This window comes from Haliotis asinina, chromosome 2 (genome assembly GCF_037392515.1).
Source record: "Haliotis asinina isolate JCU_RB_2024 chromosome 2, JCU_Hal_asi_v2, whole genome shotgun sequence".
Classification (NCBI taxonomy): domain Eukaryota; kingdom Metazoa; phylum Mollusca; class Gastropoda; order Lepetellida; family Haliotidae; genus Haliotis; species Haliotis asinina.
The window spans coordinates 89,541,667-89,566,032 of record NC_090281.1 but is presented as its reverse complement, the minus strand read 5'-3'; the positions used below and the strand labels follow the sequence as shown (position 1 = coordinate 89,566,032).

The 24,366-nt window shown below is 38.4% G+C and overlaps 1 protein-coding gene across 1 annotated transcript; it reads right to left on the bottom strand.

Moving 5' to 3' along the window:
- Window positions 1-2,956: 2,956 nt before the first annotated feature.
- LOC137274554 (RING finger protein 150-like) lies at window positions 2,957-20,474 on the bottom strand. Its single transcript, XM_067807808.1, has 6 exons — window positions 19,800-20,474; window positions 9,522-9,784; window positions 6,538-6,609; window positions 5,686-5,768; window positions 5,109-5,205; window positions 2,957-4,898 (listed from the first exon to the last, which is right to left on the bottom strand). The coding sequence occupies exons 1-6, from the start codon at window positions 20,317-20,319 to the stop codon at window positions 4,533-4,535; spliced, it is 1,401 nt and encodes a 466-aa protein (XP_067663909.1). The 5' UTR covers window positions 20,320-20,474; the 3' UTR covers window positions 2,957-4,532.
- Window positions 20,475-24,366: the final 3,892 nt, after the last annotated feature.

Below are 24,366 nucleotides of genomic sequence, written 5' to 3'. Positions count from 1 at the left end.
TTGTAAGTTCTTAGAAATAAAGCTATAAGCACATAACAAATGAGTGGCCAATGGGAACACTATCTTTTAGTGTCTCTCTGTTGAACACAACTGTAATGGATTAAGGTAAATAGGCTATATAATATGAAATTGAAATATACACAATATGCCTATATATGTGTATATATATATATATAGAATACATTCATAAACAAGATAAAGGCTTTCAAATGGATACACATCTTTCAGGAGCTACTATTGTCTTCATGACTGACTACACAATAGCTAATGCTAAATGATGATTAGAAATATATGAATGAGAATGAATTTTATAGGGATGTTAGAACTTAGGAACAAACTGTTTCAAATTCTGCAAGGTGATGGAAGACTCATGACAAAATAATTCCTTCTGACAAAAAAACCGACACAATAAGTTCCCCTGCTACTTCACATGGTAATACATGTTGTAAATAAAGAAAACAATTATTCAGTTTTACTAATTAAATTAGCTACTGCTTCTGGAGCCCCCCAAAATTGTTTTCAGGCTAGAATTTTCATGATTATTATTGTTGTAACACCAAACTATCCTGTTTCACACACACAAAAAAACTTCATTAAACAAACGGCTACTCTTGGAGAACAAGAATTGCTTTTACTACACTTGAAAGATGTGCAACCATTTGAAAATGCCTGTGGGTGTAACAATACAGTGACCTAATTCATCAGCAGAACCACTCAGTGTAATAGACAAAATATAAAGACAGCAAGCCATTACGAAACAGGAACTTCTGCTACAAATGAATTATAACAAGTGAACTGAGAAAACCTCTAACATCCTTAGTATTACCAAGCAATTTCACACCATCTGTTATTCTATCTTTGAGAGAAATGTATTGGAAGCTTCCTTTCAATGACTGGAAGGTTTCTGTCAATGACTTTTGAGTTTTCTACTTCTTCACTGTCAACGGTTTTTCTTGAAAATGACATCCTCAAAATTTCTTGTTCATCAGGGAAGGAAGTTCCCAGTGATTTATGTTAGCTTGAATACTCTACATTTTAATGGATAGTGTTATCCAAATCTGTCTTTATTTACAAACCAAGCAGTGAGTAGATAATCTCTAGACAAGGAAATGAAATCACCGTAACCTGAAGTATCCATGAGACATGTGTGTCAATATTTCAAATGTTGCTGAAGAAAAACTACCCTTACTTTGGAAAAACTGTGTTTCAAAAGTGTTTTCTGCATCCTTAGGCATGTTAAATAATAACTTTAATTAGTTTGTGTTCCAAATTACAGATATCTCCTTTTTTCATCTTAGTAGTTGTCATGAAAACCAAAGAGAAAGTCAAGACGAAATTAGTAAATTACAGTAATATTGTATAGCTGAAGTTGATTCTGCTCTTACAGCAAAAAAGAATTTGTTTATTCCATATTGTGTCATCCTGCCATGTTGGTGCTGAAGACTTGGAAATGCTGTCTTGTCTTACCATTCTCTGACAATACATTATTTTACATCACTGCCAAGTTTGACAATAACCTTGGGACAAGATAACAACCAGCATGACCTCAGCAATGTCTGCATCCAATTCTCTGCAGATAATCTAAATCATTGCATTGCTACACCTCAGCTGAAAGTGTCTGGGCATTACGACAATGAAAAAGTGTACTAAACATGATAACATACATTCTTCCAACATAGCAACAAGGACAGTTCTGTAGTAGATATCTTACTTCTCCTGTGTTTAGTATCAGAAACCTCTGACAACTGTATCAGAGCAGGCTAGAATGTCATCCGAATACTTGTATAAAGAGGTATTAACAAAAGAGGCTGTTTGAAAAAGCTCCATGTCATCTTCACTGATAAAACAATGTGCTGTCATTATCAATATTGTACTGGACTTGAAATATGCATTATGTTTGAAAGTATGAAAAATATCCAATTCATAATCATTATCATATTGGTTCCAATACAGCAGTGTATGATATAAGCCCGTCCAATCATTTTGGGCTTGTTTCATACACTCAGTGAAGGAAAAACTGATCAATATATGATACTTTGTGTACTCCACAGTAACATGTAACATTAATAGCAAAGACACCCATATTTGAAATGAGGTCAGACACATTTTCTGTTATTAATGGCGTGAGAGATATTTTGTCTCTTAAACTAACACAAAGTATGTACCCTTTAAACTAACCTGATATGAACATATATTATTATCAGAAAATGACATGATGGTTTTTGAGACAACCCCACAAATTGACATCAAGAACATTCAATGAAATCTACATAATGGAGACTACACAAGGGACATAAGTATCATTGGAACAACACAACAATGAGGGTTTTTGAAGCTAGCAGTACATGTGAAGTTGTGAAAGCACGTGCTCACTTGAGGTAATTCTGCAATTCATTCAATCACTTGAACTAGTGAGTGCATTGCCATCCTCAAAGATATGTTTGCATCTAACCGATACCAGAGAAGATCTGACAGGTAAACAAAGAAACCTATGGTTATAGTGTACTGGTACTGAGAGTCTTTCTACAAATTCTAGATTTTTATTTGTGTTCTTAGCAGTTTGACTAAAATGCACAGTAAGTGGCTAGGACTGTACTTTATATGCATTAGCTCTTGTATCCGTGTTCATTATAAAGACAGCTTACCATGCTCAATTCTTCATGTAAAAGATAGTTACAACTGAAACCATGGTAACAGAACTGTAAAATTTATAGAAAGCAGTTCCAAAGTTCAAATGAAAATTTCGTTTATCGACATGGCAACATTCTATCCTACTTATTACAGAATAAGTAGGAATAGGGCAATTCTGTTTTGGGACTACAACCTCAGTTGGTTGTATAAATGCAAACAAATCCCTTGTTTGGGTTGAATTATCAGCTACTCATACTAATCAAAATAAATACATACAAGATAAAAGGATTCAAGAAATACCAGTATGAAGGAGAATGAAGAAAGATTTTTTTCTTATACAACAACAAGGTAGATGCTTCATGCTTTACAATCATGAGTGTCTACCGATGAGACTACATTCACAGAGGTGATGTAAGAATGATAATTGTGAATGATTCGTAAAAGTATTGTAACAGAAAAAAGGGACACCGAATCACAAATTGTTAACGTCAAGATTTAACATCAATTTCAACAACATTGCAAAAATAACAAAGAAAACGTGAAAATGTGAAGCAGACTACAGCATAGCTAGTTAATGTTGCTTGGTGTTTAGTGATGAAAGTACAGCTGAACTTGTAAAACCGTAACCAGATCCTGCTTTGGTCGTTCTACAGCGGAAAGCCTGAATGTGGCAATCTCCATGGACACCATGGTTATCTTAAAAACTGTTTATTGGCAAATGCCACACTCAGCAACTTTCCAGCTATATAATGGCAGCCTGCATGAAAACCAGTCACACCAGACAATCTAGTGATTGATATAAACATCAATCAATACAACTGGGATACGATGAATCACACCAACCATGTCCAACAGAAGCCATGACAGCTTCATGACTAAAATGGGGACATTCTGAAATATTGTTTGAATTTAATTTCAGTCCAATCATGGCTTGACAGGTGATTGCAAACACTTTAGCACATAATTCCAAAAATATGGTACAATATTTTTAAATACAATATTTGATAAAAAAAAAACGCAACATATTACACGGGGTACAACAGAAAATGGAATATTTAAGTTGATCTGAACCAAACAAGTCTTCCTTTTCATGATCTAGCATCACCACCATCAATACAATCGAGCAAAGCGAGGACCAATCAAGTTCAGGCTACAGTTCTATATGTCCTGCATGTTACCAGGTCACTGCGTTCTCCAACAACCTTGCATTGTCTTTGGCATTCTGTTTTTACATCTAGTCTGCAAATAGAGCTGGATTCCATATTCACTGCCATTTAGTGTCACCTCTTGATCACTCTCTGCTCGAAGGCTGGGTCTTTCTTTCACTGGAAGAGGCTCATCAACCCAGCTTTATACTAGTAACCTACAAATTTTCTTAAAAAATTAAAAGTCCAATAAACTGATTTTTTATGTTCACCAATATGATATAGAATCATACATGAATTCCCTGACAACTAGTCAGAATCCATTGATATCTTTACACTGACATCAATAGATGACTTTCTGTATTTCAGGAAAAGGAAAACATGTTTACTGATATTCCTCACCTTCTTCCTGAATGTTTAAAGTATTTAAAGCATTTAAGTATGTCCTTGTTTGCTGTTATTGAGTTCCTTCCTCTTCCCTTTATCATCAGGCCTGCAGTGCCTCATGACAATGTGAGCAAAGTTTCTTGACCCTTACAACAGACTCAATGAAATATCCACTTACACTGTATGGAAGTTCGTGGCACCAGTCCTTCACTGACATCACACTTTCAACATCTACCACTACTTAATCCATGCATTATGCTAATCACAAAAGGTCTTGACAGAAAGATCTTCACTGATTCCTCAATGGCTAGGTTGGAATGTGGAACACCGAATCCAACACTTATCACAGACTGGATTGCCGCATCTTGGCTACACTGATAAATCCCCTTCTGTGTCTGAGTCTTTTTGATTGACTACAGTACACGATGGTTCTACACCTGCTGCCCCGATATGATCCATTAATGAATGAAGCTCGGTACATTCGGAGTCACTGGAATGAGCACAGTCTTCACTTGGATCACAGGTGACATGACTGGAATCTATACTAGCCCTGCCAGCACCGGTGCTGGTCTCCCCTCCATGGTGGAGACAAAGGTGCTGGGGCAGGAGGAGAACCTTCACCTCGCCGTCAGCACTCTGCTCATCACCAACAGATGTCTGCTCGATGTCCTCAACAGGACCCATTGCGTTGCCACTCTCCCCATCAGGGTGAACACTGTCCTCGCTGCCGCCAACCTGCGAGAGAGTGAGAGAGTGAGTGAGTGAGTGAGTCTGGTTTAATGGTGAACAGTTTATCCATCAAACAATCATTACTCAATTACCATGGAGAAAAATCAACATTTTCTAGATAAAATGTGTATTACATCCATTCCAAGTCAGGGAATTAACATAAAGACAAGCAAAAGAAAAGTATGCAATACACTGGAAGTTGTCAAAGGTACTTACATGCATCCCATAAGCTCGGAGTATATCTAATTTACACATGGGGCAACTTCGCTGATCTAGCAACCATGGATCCACACAAGATTTATGAAATACGTGCCTAGGGAAATAAACGTGATGAAATACAGCATCAGATCATCAGGATTCAAAACAATAGAAGACACTATTCTAACAAATATTGTACATTTGCTTTAATTTGTAACCCATTGATACTGAAACTTAACATAATCCTTTTGTTTTCATTTTTCAAAAATATTTACCTTGACCTCATGAAAATGTTCACATCACCTTTGCCTTACCATGGAAGTTTTTAGATCAAACAGTAATACCCTAGCTCGAGCAGAAGCCTTAACACTAGCTATAAGTCATGATCCCATATAATGCCCCACGATCTATATCTATTTAATCATCATAATTGTAACTTGGTCCTTATGGAGTGAGTGAGTGAGTTTAGTTTTATGCTCCCTTTAGAAATATTCCTGCAGGGTTCAAAACAATGTCATACATCCTAATCCCCTTTTTCAGTGAGTAACTGAACTGTGCTCTCCTAACTTAAACAAGTAACGTCTAATTTACTTACTTGCAAGGAAGAGTCCTAATTACATCGTGTGCCTTGTATCCTTCAATGCATACAGCACACTGGTCAAAGTCAGTGCCCATTTCCTAAAGACGAGAAGGAAAAAAAATATGAGCTACATCATCCTGTCAAGCAACTAGAGCTGTGATGACATATCATAGTATCGATACATAGTACCGACTTTATCGGATGACAAACACATCGATACTTTATTTTGCATTGTGATATGTATTGCTGACCCTGAAATTGTTAATTTTCACTAGAAATTGAAGACTATTTCAAAATTTACACTGTTACTTGATATAAAAATTAGAAAATATCTAAAGATTGTATATTGTGATGTCCATCGAATCAAATCATACCGTTTCAAGATATCGCGATATGTATCGTATCATGAATTTTCTGTATCATCACAACTCTATAAGCAACTCAAAGTTATTTACAAATACTGCTTCTCCATCAAAATCATTATATTGACAACTTTCACTTGTAGTTGACATGTGAATGTCTTCCCCATGTGTTGTGTGTTGTGTTTTTCTGACACATTGTCAGGCATCTGCTTCATGAATACTTCTTAAATAAACATTCTGTTGACGGAAACATTAGCAACTGGCATCTGTGTGTCATTGTGTATATTACTCCATGTTTTTCACGCAACTGATCCTTCAAGTGCAGTCAGAACTCCATTACATTTATGTGTGTCAGCTAGCATGACCATCTCTGTATCAATGTGCACTTTCCTTTCTGTGTGCATACAACAACAGAGTTCACCCCTCTCCTGACTACTCCAAGACTTGATAGAGCTGTAAACACACATACAATTTAACATGTATCAATATTTCAGGACTTATGTACCTTATCTCCATTCTTTACAGTTTTCTGTGGAATCTTGGCAATGGCTTTCTTCGCAGCACTTGCAAGTCGCCTCTGAAATGTGTAACACAATCCTTAAAGGCACTGCAGTCAAGACATATACTAAACAGCAAAAGCAATAAGAAAAATGGTTGAGTTTTTTTTGTGGGGTTGGTCACATTTTTAAACAGAGGACAGAAACACAAAAACTTACATTTCTGAGATTTAGTTTTTTTCAAAAATTACTTTTTGTTTGCTGTTCAGTATGGTTACAAGGTAAGTTCAAGATCAGCTGATGTCAGGTAAAGTGGGCTATGCTACTGCTGCAATGTCAAGGACATGTACCTGAGGTTGGATGACAAGGTTAGTTTTGTAGTGCTGACCCAATAAGACCCCAATACACAGTAAAGCATCTATCTTACACATTGTAATTCCCGGTTTTATTCTCTACATGAAGAGCACAGGGTAACATCAAGTACCATTTGTTAATATCTTTGCTATAATGCAGCTGGTGATCGAAACACAATGTGTAAGGCTTCTTGTGACCATATGCCCACTGAGAACATGACAGCATCCCTCAAGCATCAGCCCACCAGCACAGCAATATTCACCAGCATGTGTGTGACAGATAATCAAATACAGAAATATTCCACAGATTCATAAATACATTCAGAGAGAGTGATATGTCCACAATTATTGACTGCATCATCAGTGCATGTGCAGAAATCTGTACAAATTCAGCTTCATCGGTTGATTTGTGTGTGGATGTTACCAGCTGCACCTATTACAATGAATAGTCATCCTTCAGTAAGGACAAACTGCCTTGTCCTGTCCAAGAAATGCTCCACCCGAACACGAATATCAGAAAAGGTACCTGGAATAACGACAATCTGTTTGATTGGCATTTTAGAAGTAGGTGAGTAATGTCATACTGTCATACTTAATGATGCATCATGTACATAAAAGAAGTTGTCAACCATAAAGTATCATACTTTTTTAGAATAATGAGTGAGTGAGTGAGTGAGTGAGTGAGAGTGAGTGAGAGAGTGAGTGAGTGAGTGAGTTTAGTTTTTAGGCTGCACTCAGCTGTATTAAAGCTATATGGTGGCGGTCTGTAAATAATCGAGTCTGGACCAGACAATCCAATGATCAATAGCATGAGCATCGATCTGCAGAACAGATGACATGTCATCAGCAAACCTGACCACCCGATCCTGTTTGTTGCCTCTTATGACTTGGTGAAGTCAGATATGTTAGACTTAAGCACTACCTGTGACAGTGACAACAGTAGGGTTTAATTGATTAAGACAACAAAAAATCCATTTGAGGCAAGCATGGGCTGCTTAAGACCAACTCTAACCATCCTTCAGTAAGGACAGACTGCCTTGTTCTGTCCTAGAAATGCTCCACCCGAACATGAATATCAGAAAAGAATAACGACAATCTGTTTGATAGGCATTTTAGACGTAGGAGAGTAATGTCATACTGTCATACTTAATGATGCATCATGTACATAAAAGAAGTTGTCAACCATAAAGTGTCATACTTTTTTAGAACAGTGAGTGAGTGAGTGAGTGAGTTTAGTTTTTAGGCTGCACTCAGCTATATTAAAGCTATATGGCGGCGGTCTGTAAATAATCGAGTCTGGACCATCCAGTGATCAACAGCATGAGCATCGATCTGCATAACAGATGACACATCATCTGCAAACCTGACTATCCAATCCTGTTTGTTACCTCTTACGACTTTCTTAGAGTAACAGCAAAGCATATGTCTCATAAACATAGGCAAGAAAAGCAACGATATCATTCCTTCAGACATGTTCCCTGCAAGATGTTTTAAATAGGCAGCTCCATGTAGCTCCAGAAAGAGTTACCAGTATATTCCTGAATTCCCAGCTCTAACATCTCATGTTAGATACAAATATCATATGTGTCTGCATAGTCTACTGAGGACATTATTCCTTCCTCTGTGTGGAAATGTGGATACTGGAAGCAGTTGCAATCCATACTTTCTTTAGGTAACCTGTTCTAGGGGATGATCTCAGAAACAAGAGTCATCAGAAGATGACAGATCCCCCACATATTTGAAACAACATACCATCTGAGAGTTACTTAAAGTAAAAACTTGATTCTTTTTTAGCATAAGTCCAAATCGTTTTCATGGAAACAGAAATGCCAAAAATATGTAAATAGCGAAGGGCACCATTTCAAAATCAGTTTGCTTTATCCACCAAATCAAGTAGAAACATACTGAAAGTCTTTTGAGTTATGTTCCAAAATTGAAGCTCTTCACTCACTTTTGACACTAAGCCTAAAGCATTTCAATCAACAAAAAATAAAAATGACAAAATTCTGTAAAAAGGAACAGGCACTAGGGAATCTGTTTCATATATCAACCAATTCTTGTTGAAAAATATTGAACCCTTTTTGAGTTAGGCTCTGGGAATAATATGATTACAGACAGACGGAGAGATGAGACCTTGACAATATCTCCTTCCTCCCCCACCACCCTCCAACCCCTCAGTGTAATACCAAATATACCAGTGTAACATCTAACTTCTTTGAGACGCATAGAGAAGCTGGAGTACTCAGGTTGAATATATGAATTAACAACTCCCATATTTATGATGAGGAGTGACATTTCAGTCTAGCTTTTCACATCAGTATCAAGAAAATAACATACATTCTAGTGCTGGGAGGTGTACATATAGACATGAAATGGTGCTTTTACAACTCATGTGCTTTCAGTTCTGACAGAAACTTGATTTAAACATCACATCATTTCAACCAGACTTGAAAAACATGTCAGAAGGAAACAATGAAAGTGGGTGACAGTATTTATCACAATACAATTCTCAAGATTTGTTAAGGTTATGCTTGGTCATCTTTGATGAATGGTGTGGTCCTTAGCAAAGTTTGAATAGTATAGAATGAAGATACAGTATATTGGATCATCAGATATGACTGAAAAAGTTCAAAACTTACGGCAAGTCGTTCCTTTGCATGAGCATAGCGAAACCTCTGGATATAGTAGAAAACGAGCCAAGCAAGGGAGATAATCATCAACACAATGAATGAGACTGACACAAACACAACTGACGTCTTGCTTGGATTTTTATCACTGCTTCTGTCCTTGTTTGACTTCTGACCTACGGTGATGTACATGGTCAAGTTGAAACCCTTGTCGATGAGGTCAGATATTCTTTTACCCTCTTTATGTGGAATTGAAATGGCAATGGCCCCTTCAACTGAAAAATATAAATGCACATTCAGTTATAGCAGACCTCATAAGTTCATAATGAGACAGCTTGTAATTTGGCATGGCTTGGGTTCTTAAATATATTACTACTTATTTGTCATTTATGTTTACCTCATATATGGGGTGTCCATGCTGGCTATTTTAGTAATATTTGACATATATGGGTGTTTTTGTGATCTAATGTACATGCGTATTTTTGTTGTATTTTAAGTGTTTTCAGTGATTTACCTTGAGTCCTGTCTTTCAGGGTCCATTCACTACTGATCATAACTTTCCTGGGTCCTGGACTACAAAATGGGGGTCCCAGACACATAAATGTTATCAGTTATACTATGTTATAACATTGTTGCAAACCAGTTCTGTTTTTGTACTGTGTATCATGATCACCACAGTAATTAAACTGCAAATGATATAATCTGGCTACTGATAACTTATTGTTACTTGATCAGTATATAAAACAAAATGGTTTTTGACTTTTTCTACATCCCTGTGGACGCGCTGTTTTAATTCATTGTGTCCGTAGTGAATTTTTAAGTGTATATGACACTGGAATTTGTGTCCTGTAAATCCCTGTGTTTTTAATGTTAACCATGCAAAGCAAATATTCTCTGGGATAATACAGCATTTTCTTATCTTATCAAACCACAAACCTTCTGCTGTCTAACCACTAGACCCCTGAGTTGCAGTTCAGGCATAATTAGGTTACCAAGGAGACTGCTCTTTCCAATCTAAATACAACATACTATTTTGTATGATTAATATGGGTTACAGGATTACATCATTGAAAATATCAGTGTTTCTACTCAATTATAAACCATCGGCCATTGTATTGGTCTACTGGAACTGCAACATTTCACAATAGAGACCTTTCAAAATTATGGACTGTCAAGAGTACAGTCTAAACAGTATGGCCACCTTTGCCAGTATATAAATGGCAGTTGCTGGTGAAAGGAAAGAGTGAGTGTACAACAGTATTCCAGTGTAATCACAAAAGCAGGGAACCAGAAAATAACAGCATGAACAATGATCTCAGGTCATCATGACACACTGTTGGTCAGGTCATCATGACACACTGTTGGCCAGGTCATGGCACATAGTTGGTGAGGTCAGATATGTTAGGCTTAAGCACTACCTGTGACAGTGACAACAGTAGGGCTTGATTGGAACACATACCATAAACAGAATGTGCTGTCATGTTAACTCTTGATTAAGACAACAAATAATCCTCTAGCAAACCCCATCAACAGAAAAGTGAAGTCATACAGAAGTGCCTGCAATGCAATCAATGTAATTTGACCTTAAAATATTAAATGCAATACCATATGAGTCACATATTAAACAGGGTTGGATTATGTTTATGTGAAACTACATGTGTAGTATGTGTAACTTATTTCTACTTGTGTATGCATCAAGATAATGTCATATGACTATCTTCAGGAGGGTCTACAGAGAGGGTTCCCCTGTATGCAGCCAGGTAATGTCATGTCACTTAACTCCAAGAGGGTCTACAGGAAGGGTTCATCTGTGTCATGAGTGTGCATCAAACTGAAGTCATGTGGCAGCTCTTGGGCAGCACACTAATGTCATATTGTTAATGTGTCTGCAAGGACTAGTGACTGAATTTCATTTTATACTGCACTCAACAATATTCCAGCAATGTGGCAGCGGTCTGTAAATAAGTGTGTCTGGTCCAGACAATCCAATGATCAATAGCATCAGCATCGATCAATTGGGAGTCTGACCATCCGATCATGTTAGTTGCCTCTCAGGTCAAGCAGAGCTGCCATGTGTGGGCAGAATAATATGAGTAGAATCTTATGCACTAAAAATGGCATCCATAATTTTTTCAGAATGCTCTGCTAGTTTATACTACCGCACTGCACTTTTGTCGCTTAATTTAATAAAATTACTATGCATATTGCCTCGAGTCATCCTGGCCAGCTGTAGAATGACATGAATACAGTACAGGTATATTATCTTCACAAAACTATGGGTATGTAACAAACATAATGAGTGACACATGAGAACTTTGGTTTACTGGATGCAAATGGTGTGTCATATGTATGAATTGAAATTGGATGCTCAATATGTAACAGCAGGCCCAAGGGAAGCAAAAAGGTTATCAGAACAATTAAAACCCAGTTTGATGCACAATGGCACTACTGGGCACCAAGCAGAACAGCAACAATGGAGTGAGTGAGTGAGTGAGTGAGTGAGTGAGTGAGTGAGTGAGTGAGTGAGTGAGTGAGTGAGTGAGTGAGTGAGTGAGTGAGTGAGTGAGTGAGTGAGTGAGTGAGTGAGTGAGTGAGTTTTACACAACTAATAGCAATATTCCAGCAATATCACTGCAGGGGACGCCAGAAACAGGCTTCACGCATTATACCCATGTGGGGAATCAAACCCGGGTCTGCGAGAACAGCAATCGCTTCAACCAGCAGTCTACCCCAGCACCATGCAACTGGGAGGAACCAATCACCTGGGGATGGTGTGGGTTGTCAGATATCCTTACTTCAACCTTACCTCTATTTTAACATGGTCAAATACTTCCTTTTCAGGTCTTAGAGCACAGGCCTCCATTTTCACTACCATTATAGAAATACATTCATCTTTGTAGCCAACTGGTGTTAACTGGCTGGACCCGTATTTTCTCTGCTGCAGTAATTTTCTTTTCATATCACCTGTATACTCCCGAATATAGTATAACGTATGCCAGCTGTCAGTCAAGCTCTCATTCAGTCAACAGTGTAATGCAATGCATCACCAAGTGGCATACCACACAGCATGGGCGACAAAGAGACCCCATGTATAACAAAAGCAAACAAACCTTGCACAAACCCTCACTGCTTATTAATATACTCAGTCTTCAATGATATATTCTAGGAGTCAATGACATTTCAATTCATCTTTGTTGTGCCATTACTTGACTGAAATAGGATACTGTTATTTAGTCAAAATATTATAAGGTAACAGGAAGGCTGCACATCATCCTCTTTATGTTTTTACTAATGTTGGTTACAGATTCGTTCAAACATGTGGGTGTAGGGGAGGGAGAAAGGGAGAGAAGGAAGGAGATCGAATGATAGATTGAGACAGACTGAAAGTGAGAGAGGCAGAGCAAGAGTGATTCAGTAAGAGAGTGGGAGCGTTGGACAGACTGAGAGACAGACTGAAAGTGAGAGAGGCAGAGCAAGAGTGATTCAGTAAGAGAGTGGGAGCGTTGGACAGACTGAGAGACAGACTGAAAGTGAGAGAGGCAGAGCAAGAGTGATTCAGTAAGAGAGTGGGAGCGTTGGACAGACTGAGAGACAGACTGAAAGTGAGAGAGGCAGAGCAAGAGTGATTCAGTAAGAAAGTGGGAGCGTTGGACAGACTGAGAGACAGACTGAAAGAGAGGGGGAGAGTGTGAGTGTGAGAGAGACACACAGAGAGAAAATAATGCCAAGTATACTATGTCATTACAGTCTTAGCAGGATTCCACCCACGTTAACAGTCAACCAAATTACTGTGTCTGTCCATGGTAAGCTCAATACATCAAATCCTCATGGTAACATGAAAATCTGTAAAGAGTGATGTTAGGAGCTATGCTCAACATTCACAGACCCATCTCTACATCCACTGATGTTCATTGTGTGACAAGAATTTCTGGGGTTCTATTCTTACCTGGCATCCCACTGGGCATGAAGCTAGGTGCCTAATTGAGCTGGGAATAAGCTTGAAAGTAGCAAAAATCAATTTCTATTTCATGACAACTGATTGATCACTGTCCTGTGACAAAATATCCATGGAACAGTCTTCCTTTCTAGTTAATGATTTCAATGTCGCAGTCTTCCTTTCTAGTTCATGATTTTTAATGATTTCATTCTTTCGCAACTGATGAGTTACAATGCCTGTTGGTTACACCACATGCCATGTAAAAACTCAATGCTAAATACTCAACAGCCGAGAAGATTTGCATCTAGGCGTGGATTGATCTAAGGAGCTTGCGATCATTTGAAGCAGATGCTTGTTGACATGAATACCAATCTAACCAGGTTGCACCATGATCCCATGTATTTATCAAAGTTGAATCACCCTGTCACACTACTTAATGATGCAATACCAATCTAACCAGGTTGCACCATGATCCCATGTATTTATCAAAGTTGAATCACCCTGGTCTGATGCCAATGTCACACTACTTAATGATGTATTGTTGTAAAATGTAATGGGAACATGTGTGCATGATTCTAAGTAGTATGTATGATGACATCAAGTCCAACAGAGCATAACAAATTACACAATACACAGTGATTAGCGAGCACTCAGAGGCATTGAGCATGCCAAATACTCTATTGATGGGCCAGGCCTGTACTAGACACTATGGTTGAGTGAGTGAGTGAGCTTAGTTTTACACCACACTCAGCAATATCCCAGCTACATGGTGGCCGTCTGTAAATAATCGAGTCTGGACCAGACAATCCATTGATCAACAACATGAGCATCGATCTTTGCAATCGGGAACCGATGACATGTATCGAACAAGTTATCAAGTCTGACCACCTTATCTGGTTAGTCGCCTCTTATGACAAGCAGAGTCGCTTTTTTTGGCAAGCATGGGTTGCTGAAGGCTTATTCTACCCCGGGACCTTCACGGTCACACTATGGTTGAAACGGTACACTGCGGTGTAAGTAGAGCGTACGTGCATATGTATTTATAAGTCGAATGACTGAATAATCAGTGTTCAATTTTGCAGCTCATACCAGCGTTATTTTTTAATCCAGTCAATTACAAAAACACATCATATTACACCTTGATATGTTTCTACAACAGGTCAGCTATGAATGTGCCAACTTGACCTGAAATTAGGTGTCAATTATAGAAATATGATCATTCAGCAAAGTTGTCTTCAACCAGAGTTATCTCGCGTGAGATTTGGAATGCAAGCTATTATGAACAATACGAATGATTGACCAAAGGATCACTTGCCATATGCTATCCAGTCCTTATGTGCTGTGCTAATTTATTTAATATAATTTATATAAATACAGTTTTGTTCATTTAAAACAGCAAAGACTATGGTGAAGTTTTTCCATGTTATTAAACAATGGAAGGTTAAGTTTAGCTCTTGTCAGTTTTCAGCACTATGAAAAGGAAAGGGGGATGGGGAGCTAGCCTTGTGGTTAGAGTGTTCACTCATGGTTGACATCAAAGCCAAGGGTTCAATTCCCCACATGTAATGAGACCCACTCACATTGGGTATGTGACATCTGACATTTGTGGGGGGCACAAGAATTCAACATATGACACTCCTTTGAATCCAGATTAATAAATCCAAATATTTCCAAATATTTTGCAGTTTCGGGTAATTGTTCACTGACTTTCTTTTGTTTGCTGTGTGCTGACCCAAATGTGTCAGTTTCTGCAACAGCCCAACACAGGATACTATTTGTCAGATGCAGTATTTGTGAGTTATTCATTGCAATAGAATCAAAACATTCACTGGATCATAATCATGAGCAACGATATTAAGGTGAGGATGACTGTCTCCAGTGTGGTTGTGCCAACAGTTTTCTACAATTTTAATAATAGTACACTAGCAACTTAATAACATTTGGTTTCAGTAATTTCTAGTGAGATTTTACCTCAATATACAGTCACAACAAAGGAGACTCAATCTGACGTCGTAATTAATGGGAATAATGATGCTTGAAGGATCAGCTTTTTAGGTTCCATACACGTGGAAAGTACATACAATATTAAAGTCAATTTTTTACCAAAATGTCTATTCCACAAAATCTGACATCCATTTCTACAATTAGTGTGCACATTCTCTAGTTCTCAACCCTAACATGGAACCTCATATTCCTTGAAAACCATTAGGACATTAGTTCTGAAAGTATAAACAGATCAGCTGGTATTGTTTCTCAAACAATGCTCAACTCAATAACAATAACAGTGCAGGATATGTGTGGTGTCTGCATGGCCATGTTAGGCTATGATTACACATAGCCATTTAGAAAGTGGTCAAATGCAACATACGCTAAGTAGTTATGTTTGGGATTACACTTTCTCGGTCAAGTACAAATTCCAGTGCTTTTGTAGCATTGGGTCCCATGCACTCAAACCCAAACTCAAACCCTCAATCTTAGAGTCAGGCACCTAATCGCAAGTACACAAAGTCAGCCGTCTATCCATCTCTGACACCACTAAGTGATTATTGCTGAAAGCAGCGTAAAACTGAGCGATTATTGCTGAAAGCAGTGTAAAACTAATCTCATTCACTCATCTGATAACCACAGGCAGACAAGGCACACTAATCTTCACAAGCTGATATATTCAGTCAAACATAAACTGTCAACAACATAACTCTTGAAGACTAATTCCATCTGGTACAAAAGGTAAAACTGGTGATTATGATTGGACACTTAAAAATCAGGTAAGGAAATTATAACTTCAGCAAGCTATGAATACACAATGTTATTCAGCAAAGCCGACTGGTTAACATGCATCCCTGGATTCTGAAATCAGTACACTAAATGAAATATTATCTTTCAAGATGAAATGCTGATTACAACGGCTGGTATATAAATTGTTCTGTGATAGTGTGATAATCACAGTGTATTACCTTGTTTTATTGGTAACTGACCACTAAGAGAGTGTGAATGAGTGACTATGGTTTAATGATGCTTTTAACAAAATTCCCGCAACATCATCACGATCATGGCGAGGGACACCAGAAATGGGCTTCATACATTGTACCGATGTGGGAATCGTACCTGTGTCTTCAATGTGATGACTGGATACTTTAACCATCATGCTATCACACAGTCCCTTTAGTATTACCAATGTCACATTTGCAGATATCTTATACTAGTTACAAAGACCAGTGAGAGAGAGAGAGAGAGTTTAGTTTTACGCCACACTCAGCAATATTACAGCTATATGGCGGCGGTCTGTAAACAATCGAGTCTGGACCAGACAATCCAGTGATCAACAACATGAGCATCGATCTGCACAATTGGGAACCGATGACATGTGTCAACCAAGTCAGCGAGCCTGACCACCCGATCCCGTTAGTCGCCTCTTACGACAAGCTGAGTCGCCTTTTATGGCAAGCATGGGTTGCTGAAGGCCTATTCTACCCTGGGACCTTCACGGGTACAAAGACCAGTAGCACCATGTTGTAGATAGTTTGTAGATAACATCATGGACATCAACACAGATTGTACATTTCTTATTCAAGCATATACACACCATACATCCTCCGGGTAATCTGACTGGCTCACACTTTTGTACACAAAACACTGTGACATCGTGTCAAAACTATGCATTAAAGACGTTTGAATTTCATTTTCATTATTGCACTTGTAGTTGGAGTTTTTATTATCAGCCAATCAGATTGCTGGAGGATGTAAAGCCTGACGCTGACGAGCTAGTTTTGTATGGTTCCGACACAGCAACTCAAGTCTTTGGCAATTAAAAAAATCCCAACAAATGCACCCCTACGGAAAGTATGTGTATATGCCTCCTACACAAATCGAAAGGGTTCTTATACTTGTGAGACCTATAAAATACGATATTTTGATTGTCGTGTGCATAATTGTCCGTATTTTGACCATGTCGCCGTATTTCTGTGATGCACCTTTACATGTTATATAGTACAAGTAGAGGAGCTGGACAGTACAGCAGGGCTTAGTTAATAATGGATTTTCTGACTCGCGGTGGGCGCCTGTGGATATGCTCTACCCTTCACAAGTTTAAACTCACAAGTGTTAATGTAGGCACTTAGTCAATACTTGTTCTATACTAGATGTTGTATTCCACTATTCCATACTGTTTAAAGGTACTGTTTACACATGATCTCATGTATTGTAAAAGAAATTCGTTATGTTGAAAAGACTGTTGTCAAGAGTTCAATAAATGATGAAACTCAGTGAAAATTGGCAAATTCTTAACAAATTCTACACAAAAACACATCTGTTCACATGCACGATATTTGCACTGCTTTTCAGAAATTGGGTGCATGATCCTCATGCAGTGAATCAAGGTTTGCAGTTGTTGCCCCCAAGTTAGTGCAGAAATTCATCTCCGATGTAACCATATATGTGTATATATACATAACATATAGTGAGAGCTAGTCCAATCTTTTGATGGGTTGTATACGTTATGGCAGGATTCAACTATATGATGCAGTTGAAAACCACAACTCAGTATATAGGCCATATGCTGTTTACCAAAATCAGCAACTGAGGATGCAAAAGAAACGAAAAAAGCATTATGATCGAAATCGTGACATATTTTCATGATATAAATAAAATCGTTCTAAGCAGAAAAGCTGATAGTAGTGGTTATTTCTAACTGATATATTTTATAATTACACATTGCCATTTCAAAAAGTTGTCTAATGTAACATGACATATTTGGGGCAATCCACCTTCAAGGTAGGTGGTGTAGATAAGGCAGTATGCTCTCCTATTCACAAACACATGGTATCATCTCTATGTCATACTGATTATAAACTCAAGCTCTTATATTTTCGTGTGTGGGGGTGGGGGAGAGCTGGATGGCTGGGGATGAGTCATATCGTGTGTCACCTCTTTAATCATGTTGATGCACTATTATAGTGACATGTTAATATGGATTCATGTACCATTGTCAAGCAAGACAACGGTTTGAGGATTATACCAAAACGTTGCTATAATGCTGGATACATTGTATAGTGAGTGAGTTTTGCTTTACGCCGCACTCAGCAATATTCCAGCAATATGGCGGGGGTCTGTAAATAATCGAGTCTGGACCAGACAATCCAGTGATCAACAACATGAGCATCGATCTGCGCAATTGGGAACCGATGACATGTGTCAACCAAGCATGGGTTACTGAAGGCCTATTCTACCCTGGGACCTTCACGGGTCAGATACATTGTATAAGGGGCTATGACCTGTATGGGGAACCAATAACAGGATATGTTCACCACTAAGACAAAAAACGAAGAGAGGCTAACTCATTCCCACACCCTAACCTAACCTTAACTCTGAAAGCCTAACCTGACTCTGAGTATCAAAGGAAAGGATTATTGGTAAACATGGTAAAACAGTCACAAAGTAAGGTGGCCAACACATTCTATAATTGCACCCTGTATGGTGTACCTACTTCGTAAACCATCACCTTTTAGGTTTACAAAATATGAGTGGTAGAGTAGCTCAATGGTTAAAGCATTCGCTCATCACACTGAAGGGTCATGTTTGATAACACACATGGGCATAAAGTCCATTTCTAGTGTTTCCCGCGGTGATATTACTGGAATATTGATAAAAGCGGTATGTCACAGAAATCACCCTGGGAAATGCACATTAAAACCCCAAACACATATAATATAGCCAGCAACATGGTACCTTAAGGCAAAACTGAATAAAATTTATTCAAATCCTTGTCATTTCCCAATGGGCAAATACACACAGAGTACTTTCAATCAAACATAACATACTGAAAGATGCAGGTGTTTGGAAGTTAAACATACAAATATCGGCGATGTGACAAAAAATGACATACCGGTCTGTGACCATTCAGTATGAAATAAAGAATGACTGACAAAAATGCATTACATTATGAAAAAAGACATACTTTCTAAACATGATTTTCCCTTAACGACTGAGGCTTTGTATCAATTATAGTGTTCTTTTTTGAGTAAAACTGTGTTGCTGTCATAGCTTAAGAGTTCTCGTATGTGTGTTCGACTCTCATACCGCTGTCTTATTACCATAAAGGCAATGATGCAAACACGATGGAATTTTCAAAATAAAAACAAGTGAAATTGTTGATATATAACTACTGTCACTGGATACCTACGTAAACAACGTGTGAGATATTTTCTCATTGCTGAACGTGACAGTCATATTTGAACAAAAATATTCGGTTAGGAACGTGACAGTCATATTTGTACTTCACACACTTTCCAGACTCGTACCTCGTTCTGACAAATGTATTTTCCCCATAAAACTCATGGAGTGAAAAAAGTACCCACCATTATGTTCCATGACATGCAAACTCTTCTCGTTGTCGTCATTATTGTAGACAACCACAGCTGAAGCGTTATATTTCATGGCATTGGTGATCTTTTTAGAGAACGAACACTTTCCCCGAGCAATCAGTGCGATCCATTTCACCTGAGGAATTGTCACATTGTAGTCATCACAGCCATGATTTTTGCCTGTAACTGTTTTCACACTAACGACGACACCACTCTCAGGCTCCACCTTCAACCTTGCAGACTTCACTGCGACTCCGAATCTCCCCTTGTCGCTCGTAAACGATCTAGTCTCGTTCGATGCCTTCTGTTTGTAGGTAATATTTATATATGCTTCGTAGTACGAATCCGTCGTCGTCGTTTGATAGTCTTCCGACAAAGCAGGTTTTGGTGATAGTAAAAGTACCATCATGATCATCTTGAAGATGAGATGTGTCTTTGGTAGCCATATTTGATGGCAAACGGTCGTTCCAGGAATATATTCAAAAGCAGTTCCTTTTCTTCTGCAATCACACATTGTGATGAGAAGTGGTTGTTGTTTAAAACATTGAACGACGAAGCTACTTTCTGAACCACCAACTACAAAAGTGTTCCAACTGCGAGGAATTTGTCAAAACATACGTAATATAAAGATGTGACCTCCCTCGTCCTCGCTTTGCAGTGTTTGGGTGTGACGTCATGAGATTGACATTGCTCGCCAGCGCCATCTATAAACACAGGTCACTGAGTAGGCAAATCCATGTGATGGAAACAAAGCGGATCAGCTGAAAAAAAAAACAAAACACGTTGAATGTACAGCTCTCACAGTGCTTATGTGTCAACTGGAGAAAAGACGAGAGGCCATTTTCTCATATCGCAGTACTTGAAAGAGACTACCATAGTTCACAACATTGTTACACATATTGTTATAGTCGTGGCCGGGTGATATGACATTTATAGACCATTGCGATTGTGAACAAAGTTTCAGCTGTTCATTAGCATACGATAAAGTGTCGCACGACGTGCAATAATCTATCGCTTTTACAACTATATAAATGGCTTTTAGAAAACGGTCAAATATGTAACTTCATTTAAGTGTGAGAGAGAGTTCATGATTTGTGGGTGATGGTGATTTTAGGTGGGGTTCAAACATTTTGTTCTGTCGAGATACAGGTTTTGCGCTCATGTACTGTCAGCAGTTTTTGAAAAAGATACTTCTTACGTATCAACATGTAGAAAGTGTTATCATTGTACCATGCGCTGATAGCCTGCCCCTGAGTCACATCACACCTTCTCTTTCTCAAACCTTTCTGCAATTCAAACGCTCTGAATGCAGTATGAATTTCCTAACCTTTGGGTACTGACTCTTCGAGCTCATTTGGGTGTCCTTTTCAGTTTAAACAGACCTATCTTATTTGTGTCACAATTAAATATTTAATATGAAGTTGTTTCTATCAAAGTTACATACTTTCAGTCACAGTGATGGTCAACATGTATTCCTTCCGTAATATTTGTGTACTGCAGTCTGCTGTAATTATACCCAAAGATATAATGCACTGTGTTATGCTGTCAACACAGTGACCCTTGACATAAGGCGTATTTATACGGAAGCCTATTATAGGGCCACGCTACGCTTTTACTCAGCATCTTTTATCTTGAAAATTGAGACTGATCTCACGAATGTTCAAGACTGGTCTCTGTATTTTTCCTTCGATTATCTAATACCGAGATTCTACGCTTTCTTGCACAGAAAGTATGTCAAATTTTCAAGATGGGATGCTGAAATTTCAAGACAGCAAGTTGACGTTTCAAGACAGCAAGATAAAAGATGTTGAATGATAGCATAACCTGGCCCTCATAGTCTTCCGTATATTTACAAGAAACGGGAGAAATTTGAGCAGATAATGTGCGCGACACGTCCAGCAAACTTTGTAAGTGGGTACACGAAGTTATCTCCCTTAGTAACTATCGCGAACGCGTAAAATTGACCCTCCACATGCATCTACCAGCAATGTGTTGGCTTTGTGAGGTGAGGTGACTTTTTGTGATATGAAAACATCTTTTGTATTTTAACTTGTTAAGAACAAAATGGTTTTGCTTCAAAGTTCAATCGATAATAGGTATTCAGGAGGAGTATTCATTGGCGGATCCAAGTGTGTGTGTGTGCGAGCGTGTGTGTGCGAGCGTGTGTGTGCGAGCATATGTGTGCGTGCGTGCGTGTGTGTGTGTGCGTGTGTGTGATATTATGATCGATTCCTAAGGGTATACATGTAAGATATTGGCGGATTCGGCGTAACACATACAGGAGCAACACAATTGAGTTCAAGCTGCATAAAAAATGACACGTTTCCCGGTCACAATTTTTTTCAAACGGGGGCGGTAGGAGTTTTGTTTTTAATTTTTGATAGAAAAAGGTGATGCGGGAGGAACGTTCGCATTTTTATTTTTCACTCTCAGAAATACAGCTTGGAAATGTTTAGAACGTGTTAATGCGTTGCAGATTTAGTCACACTCGTCTCTACAGACACTCAGTTTAATAGAGGACTAACGGGATGCGGCCAATTAAAAAATATTTTTTAAAAATGGTAATAACAAATTGTTACGCGCACAAATAAAAGTGACGAGAAAAGTTTCACTCTTTTAATTTGCCTAATGATTGTATTCATGTGAGTAATTGCATTTCATTTAAAACAGGGATGTGGTACAATGAGTGAAGTCCAGTTTGGCGTACACTCCATGATATCGTGCTTATTTTTTGTTTTATTCCCTTTTCTCATTTTCTCATGATGGGCAAGTGCTGGCTGGGGTATCTAGACTTAAGTCTATTTAAACTCACATCATATGTACATATGGTGTATCCACGGTGATACTTAAATAATATGTGTCTGCCTGTCTGATAATAAGATGCGCACAATGAATACGGATGATAGCATTAGTCGTTGAACAATCAGTGTCAACGGCTTAGGGCTCTCAGGATTGTGGCCTCGTTAACACTCCTATCAATGTCTGTCGGACTGATTCTAAGGGTTAGAATAGCAATGCACATAGACCATGAACCGGTAAATATCGAGGTACACATGACTATACACCCAACTCGAACAACCAAAATTATAATGCTCTCACGATGGGGTGGACGTTCATCTCGGTTCGGGTCATGTGTTGAACTATTTTATGCATATAATCACAGCAAGACAATCTTTGAATAATAAATTCTTATCGGAATTAGATTAAAGTCGGCCCACCAATGAATCATTACGTGCTGACGTGACGAATCTTTTATACTCCATGTTGCTTCGTCTGGTATACTTTAAATAAAAACTAGCAGGTGAGTTTCAACATGTAACACATGTCTGCTGTGCATGACCTGTCGATTTGTCATTTTGTTTACACTTCTGTCCATTATGGTACGACTACAAACATACCTATCTAGAAGCCAGTGATAGACGGGGATAGCCAAAGATTAACATTGTAAATACTATGTTAGGTACGTTCGTTAGTACTGATTCAGTGTCTAATTCAGCAACTTTATCCCGAAAAAGGAACAAAGTTGCCCAAATCAGGCCCAATGAGACCAATGCAGAAGACTACAATTGTATATGCCTTATTCAGTGTACGATACAGTGTTCAAGAACTATCTTAATTTTAGGATTTACATTACTCTTATAGTCTTGTCAATGGACAGTTGAGTAGCCTGCCGGAGAAAGCGTTTGTCGTTACGACAAAGACTCGGGTTCGATTCTTAACATGGATATTTTGTGTGCAGCCAGTCTAACAGGCCTGTAATGATCTTCTTGTAATTTTGCCAGAAGCAGGGTAATACAACACCCACTCACTTTCTAAACCGAGATTATAATTATCTAATTCTTCTCCATTTTCTGCACTTGTTAACCGCAAGCTAGTGTTCTATATATGTCTATGGCAAATTTGGAAACCATCCGTCCACCGAGAAGATCAACGTGAAACACATTACTTAGTGAGATACATCTAATACCCCCTTGGACTGATTATGAAATATGCACCGATAACATTATGTATTCATATAGTTTAAAAATGCAGTTTTGAATATGAGGGTACCGTTTTGAACGCGAAAATCGTTCGTGGTCAGTTATTAATCTCAGCATACAAAAGTACACTTTGCATTACTTCTGTGGCCTGACTTATGGTTCTACTTTTCTATCTAAGTAGAAAGACGTGCTTTTCTCGCGATAACGCATTTCAGCAGTTGAAACGCGAAGTACGCAATTGACAACGCACAAGTAGACAGACAGAGCATAAATATGTCACTAATGCTGGCCCGATATAATCAAGTACAGCCGTCATATGTATTATCAGAACGTGACCACACGATATGAAAGTGTTTTCAACTAGAGTTTCATGGTTTTAAGACGCTCAGCGTTCTTCACGCTCGACGAGGCTCTTTAACCTGATGTGTTATCAACATCAGTATCCGAGGAGGTCAAGTGGTGGCTGGGGTCAAACTACCGCATGTAAGAACTGATATGGAGCAGTGACTTTATGAGTAATAGGAAAAGGACGACTAATGCCTGAAGGTCAATAATCATGTTTATCGATGTAGTCCTTCAGA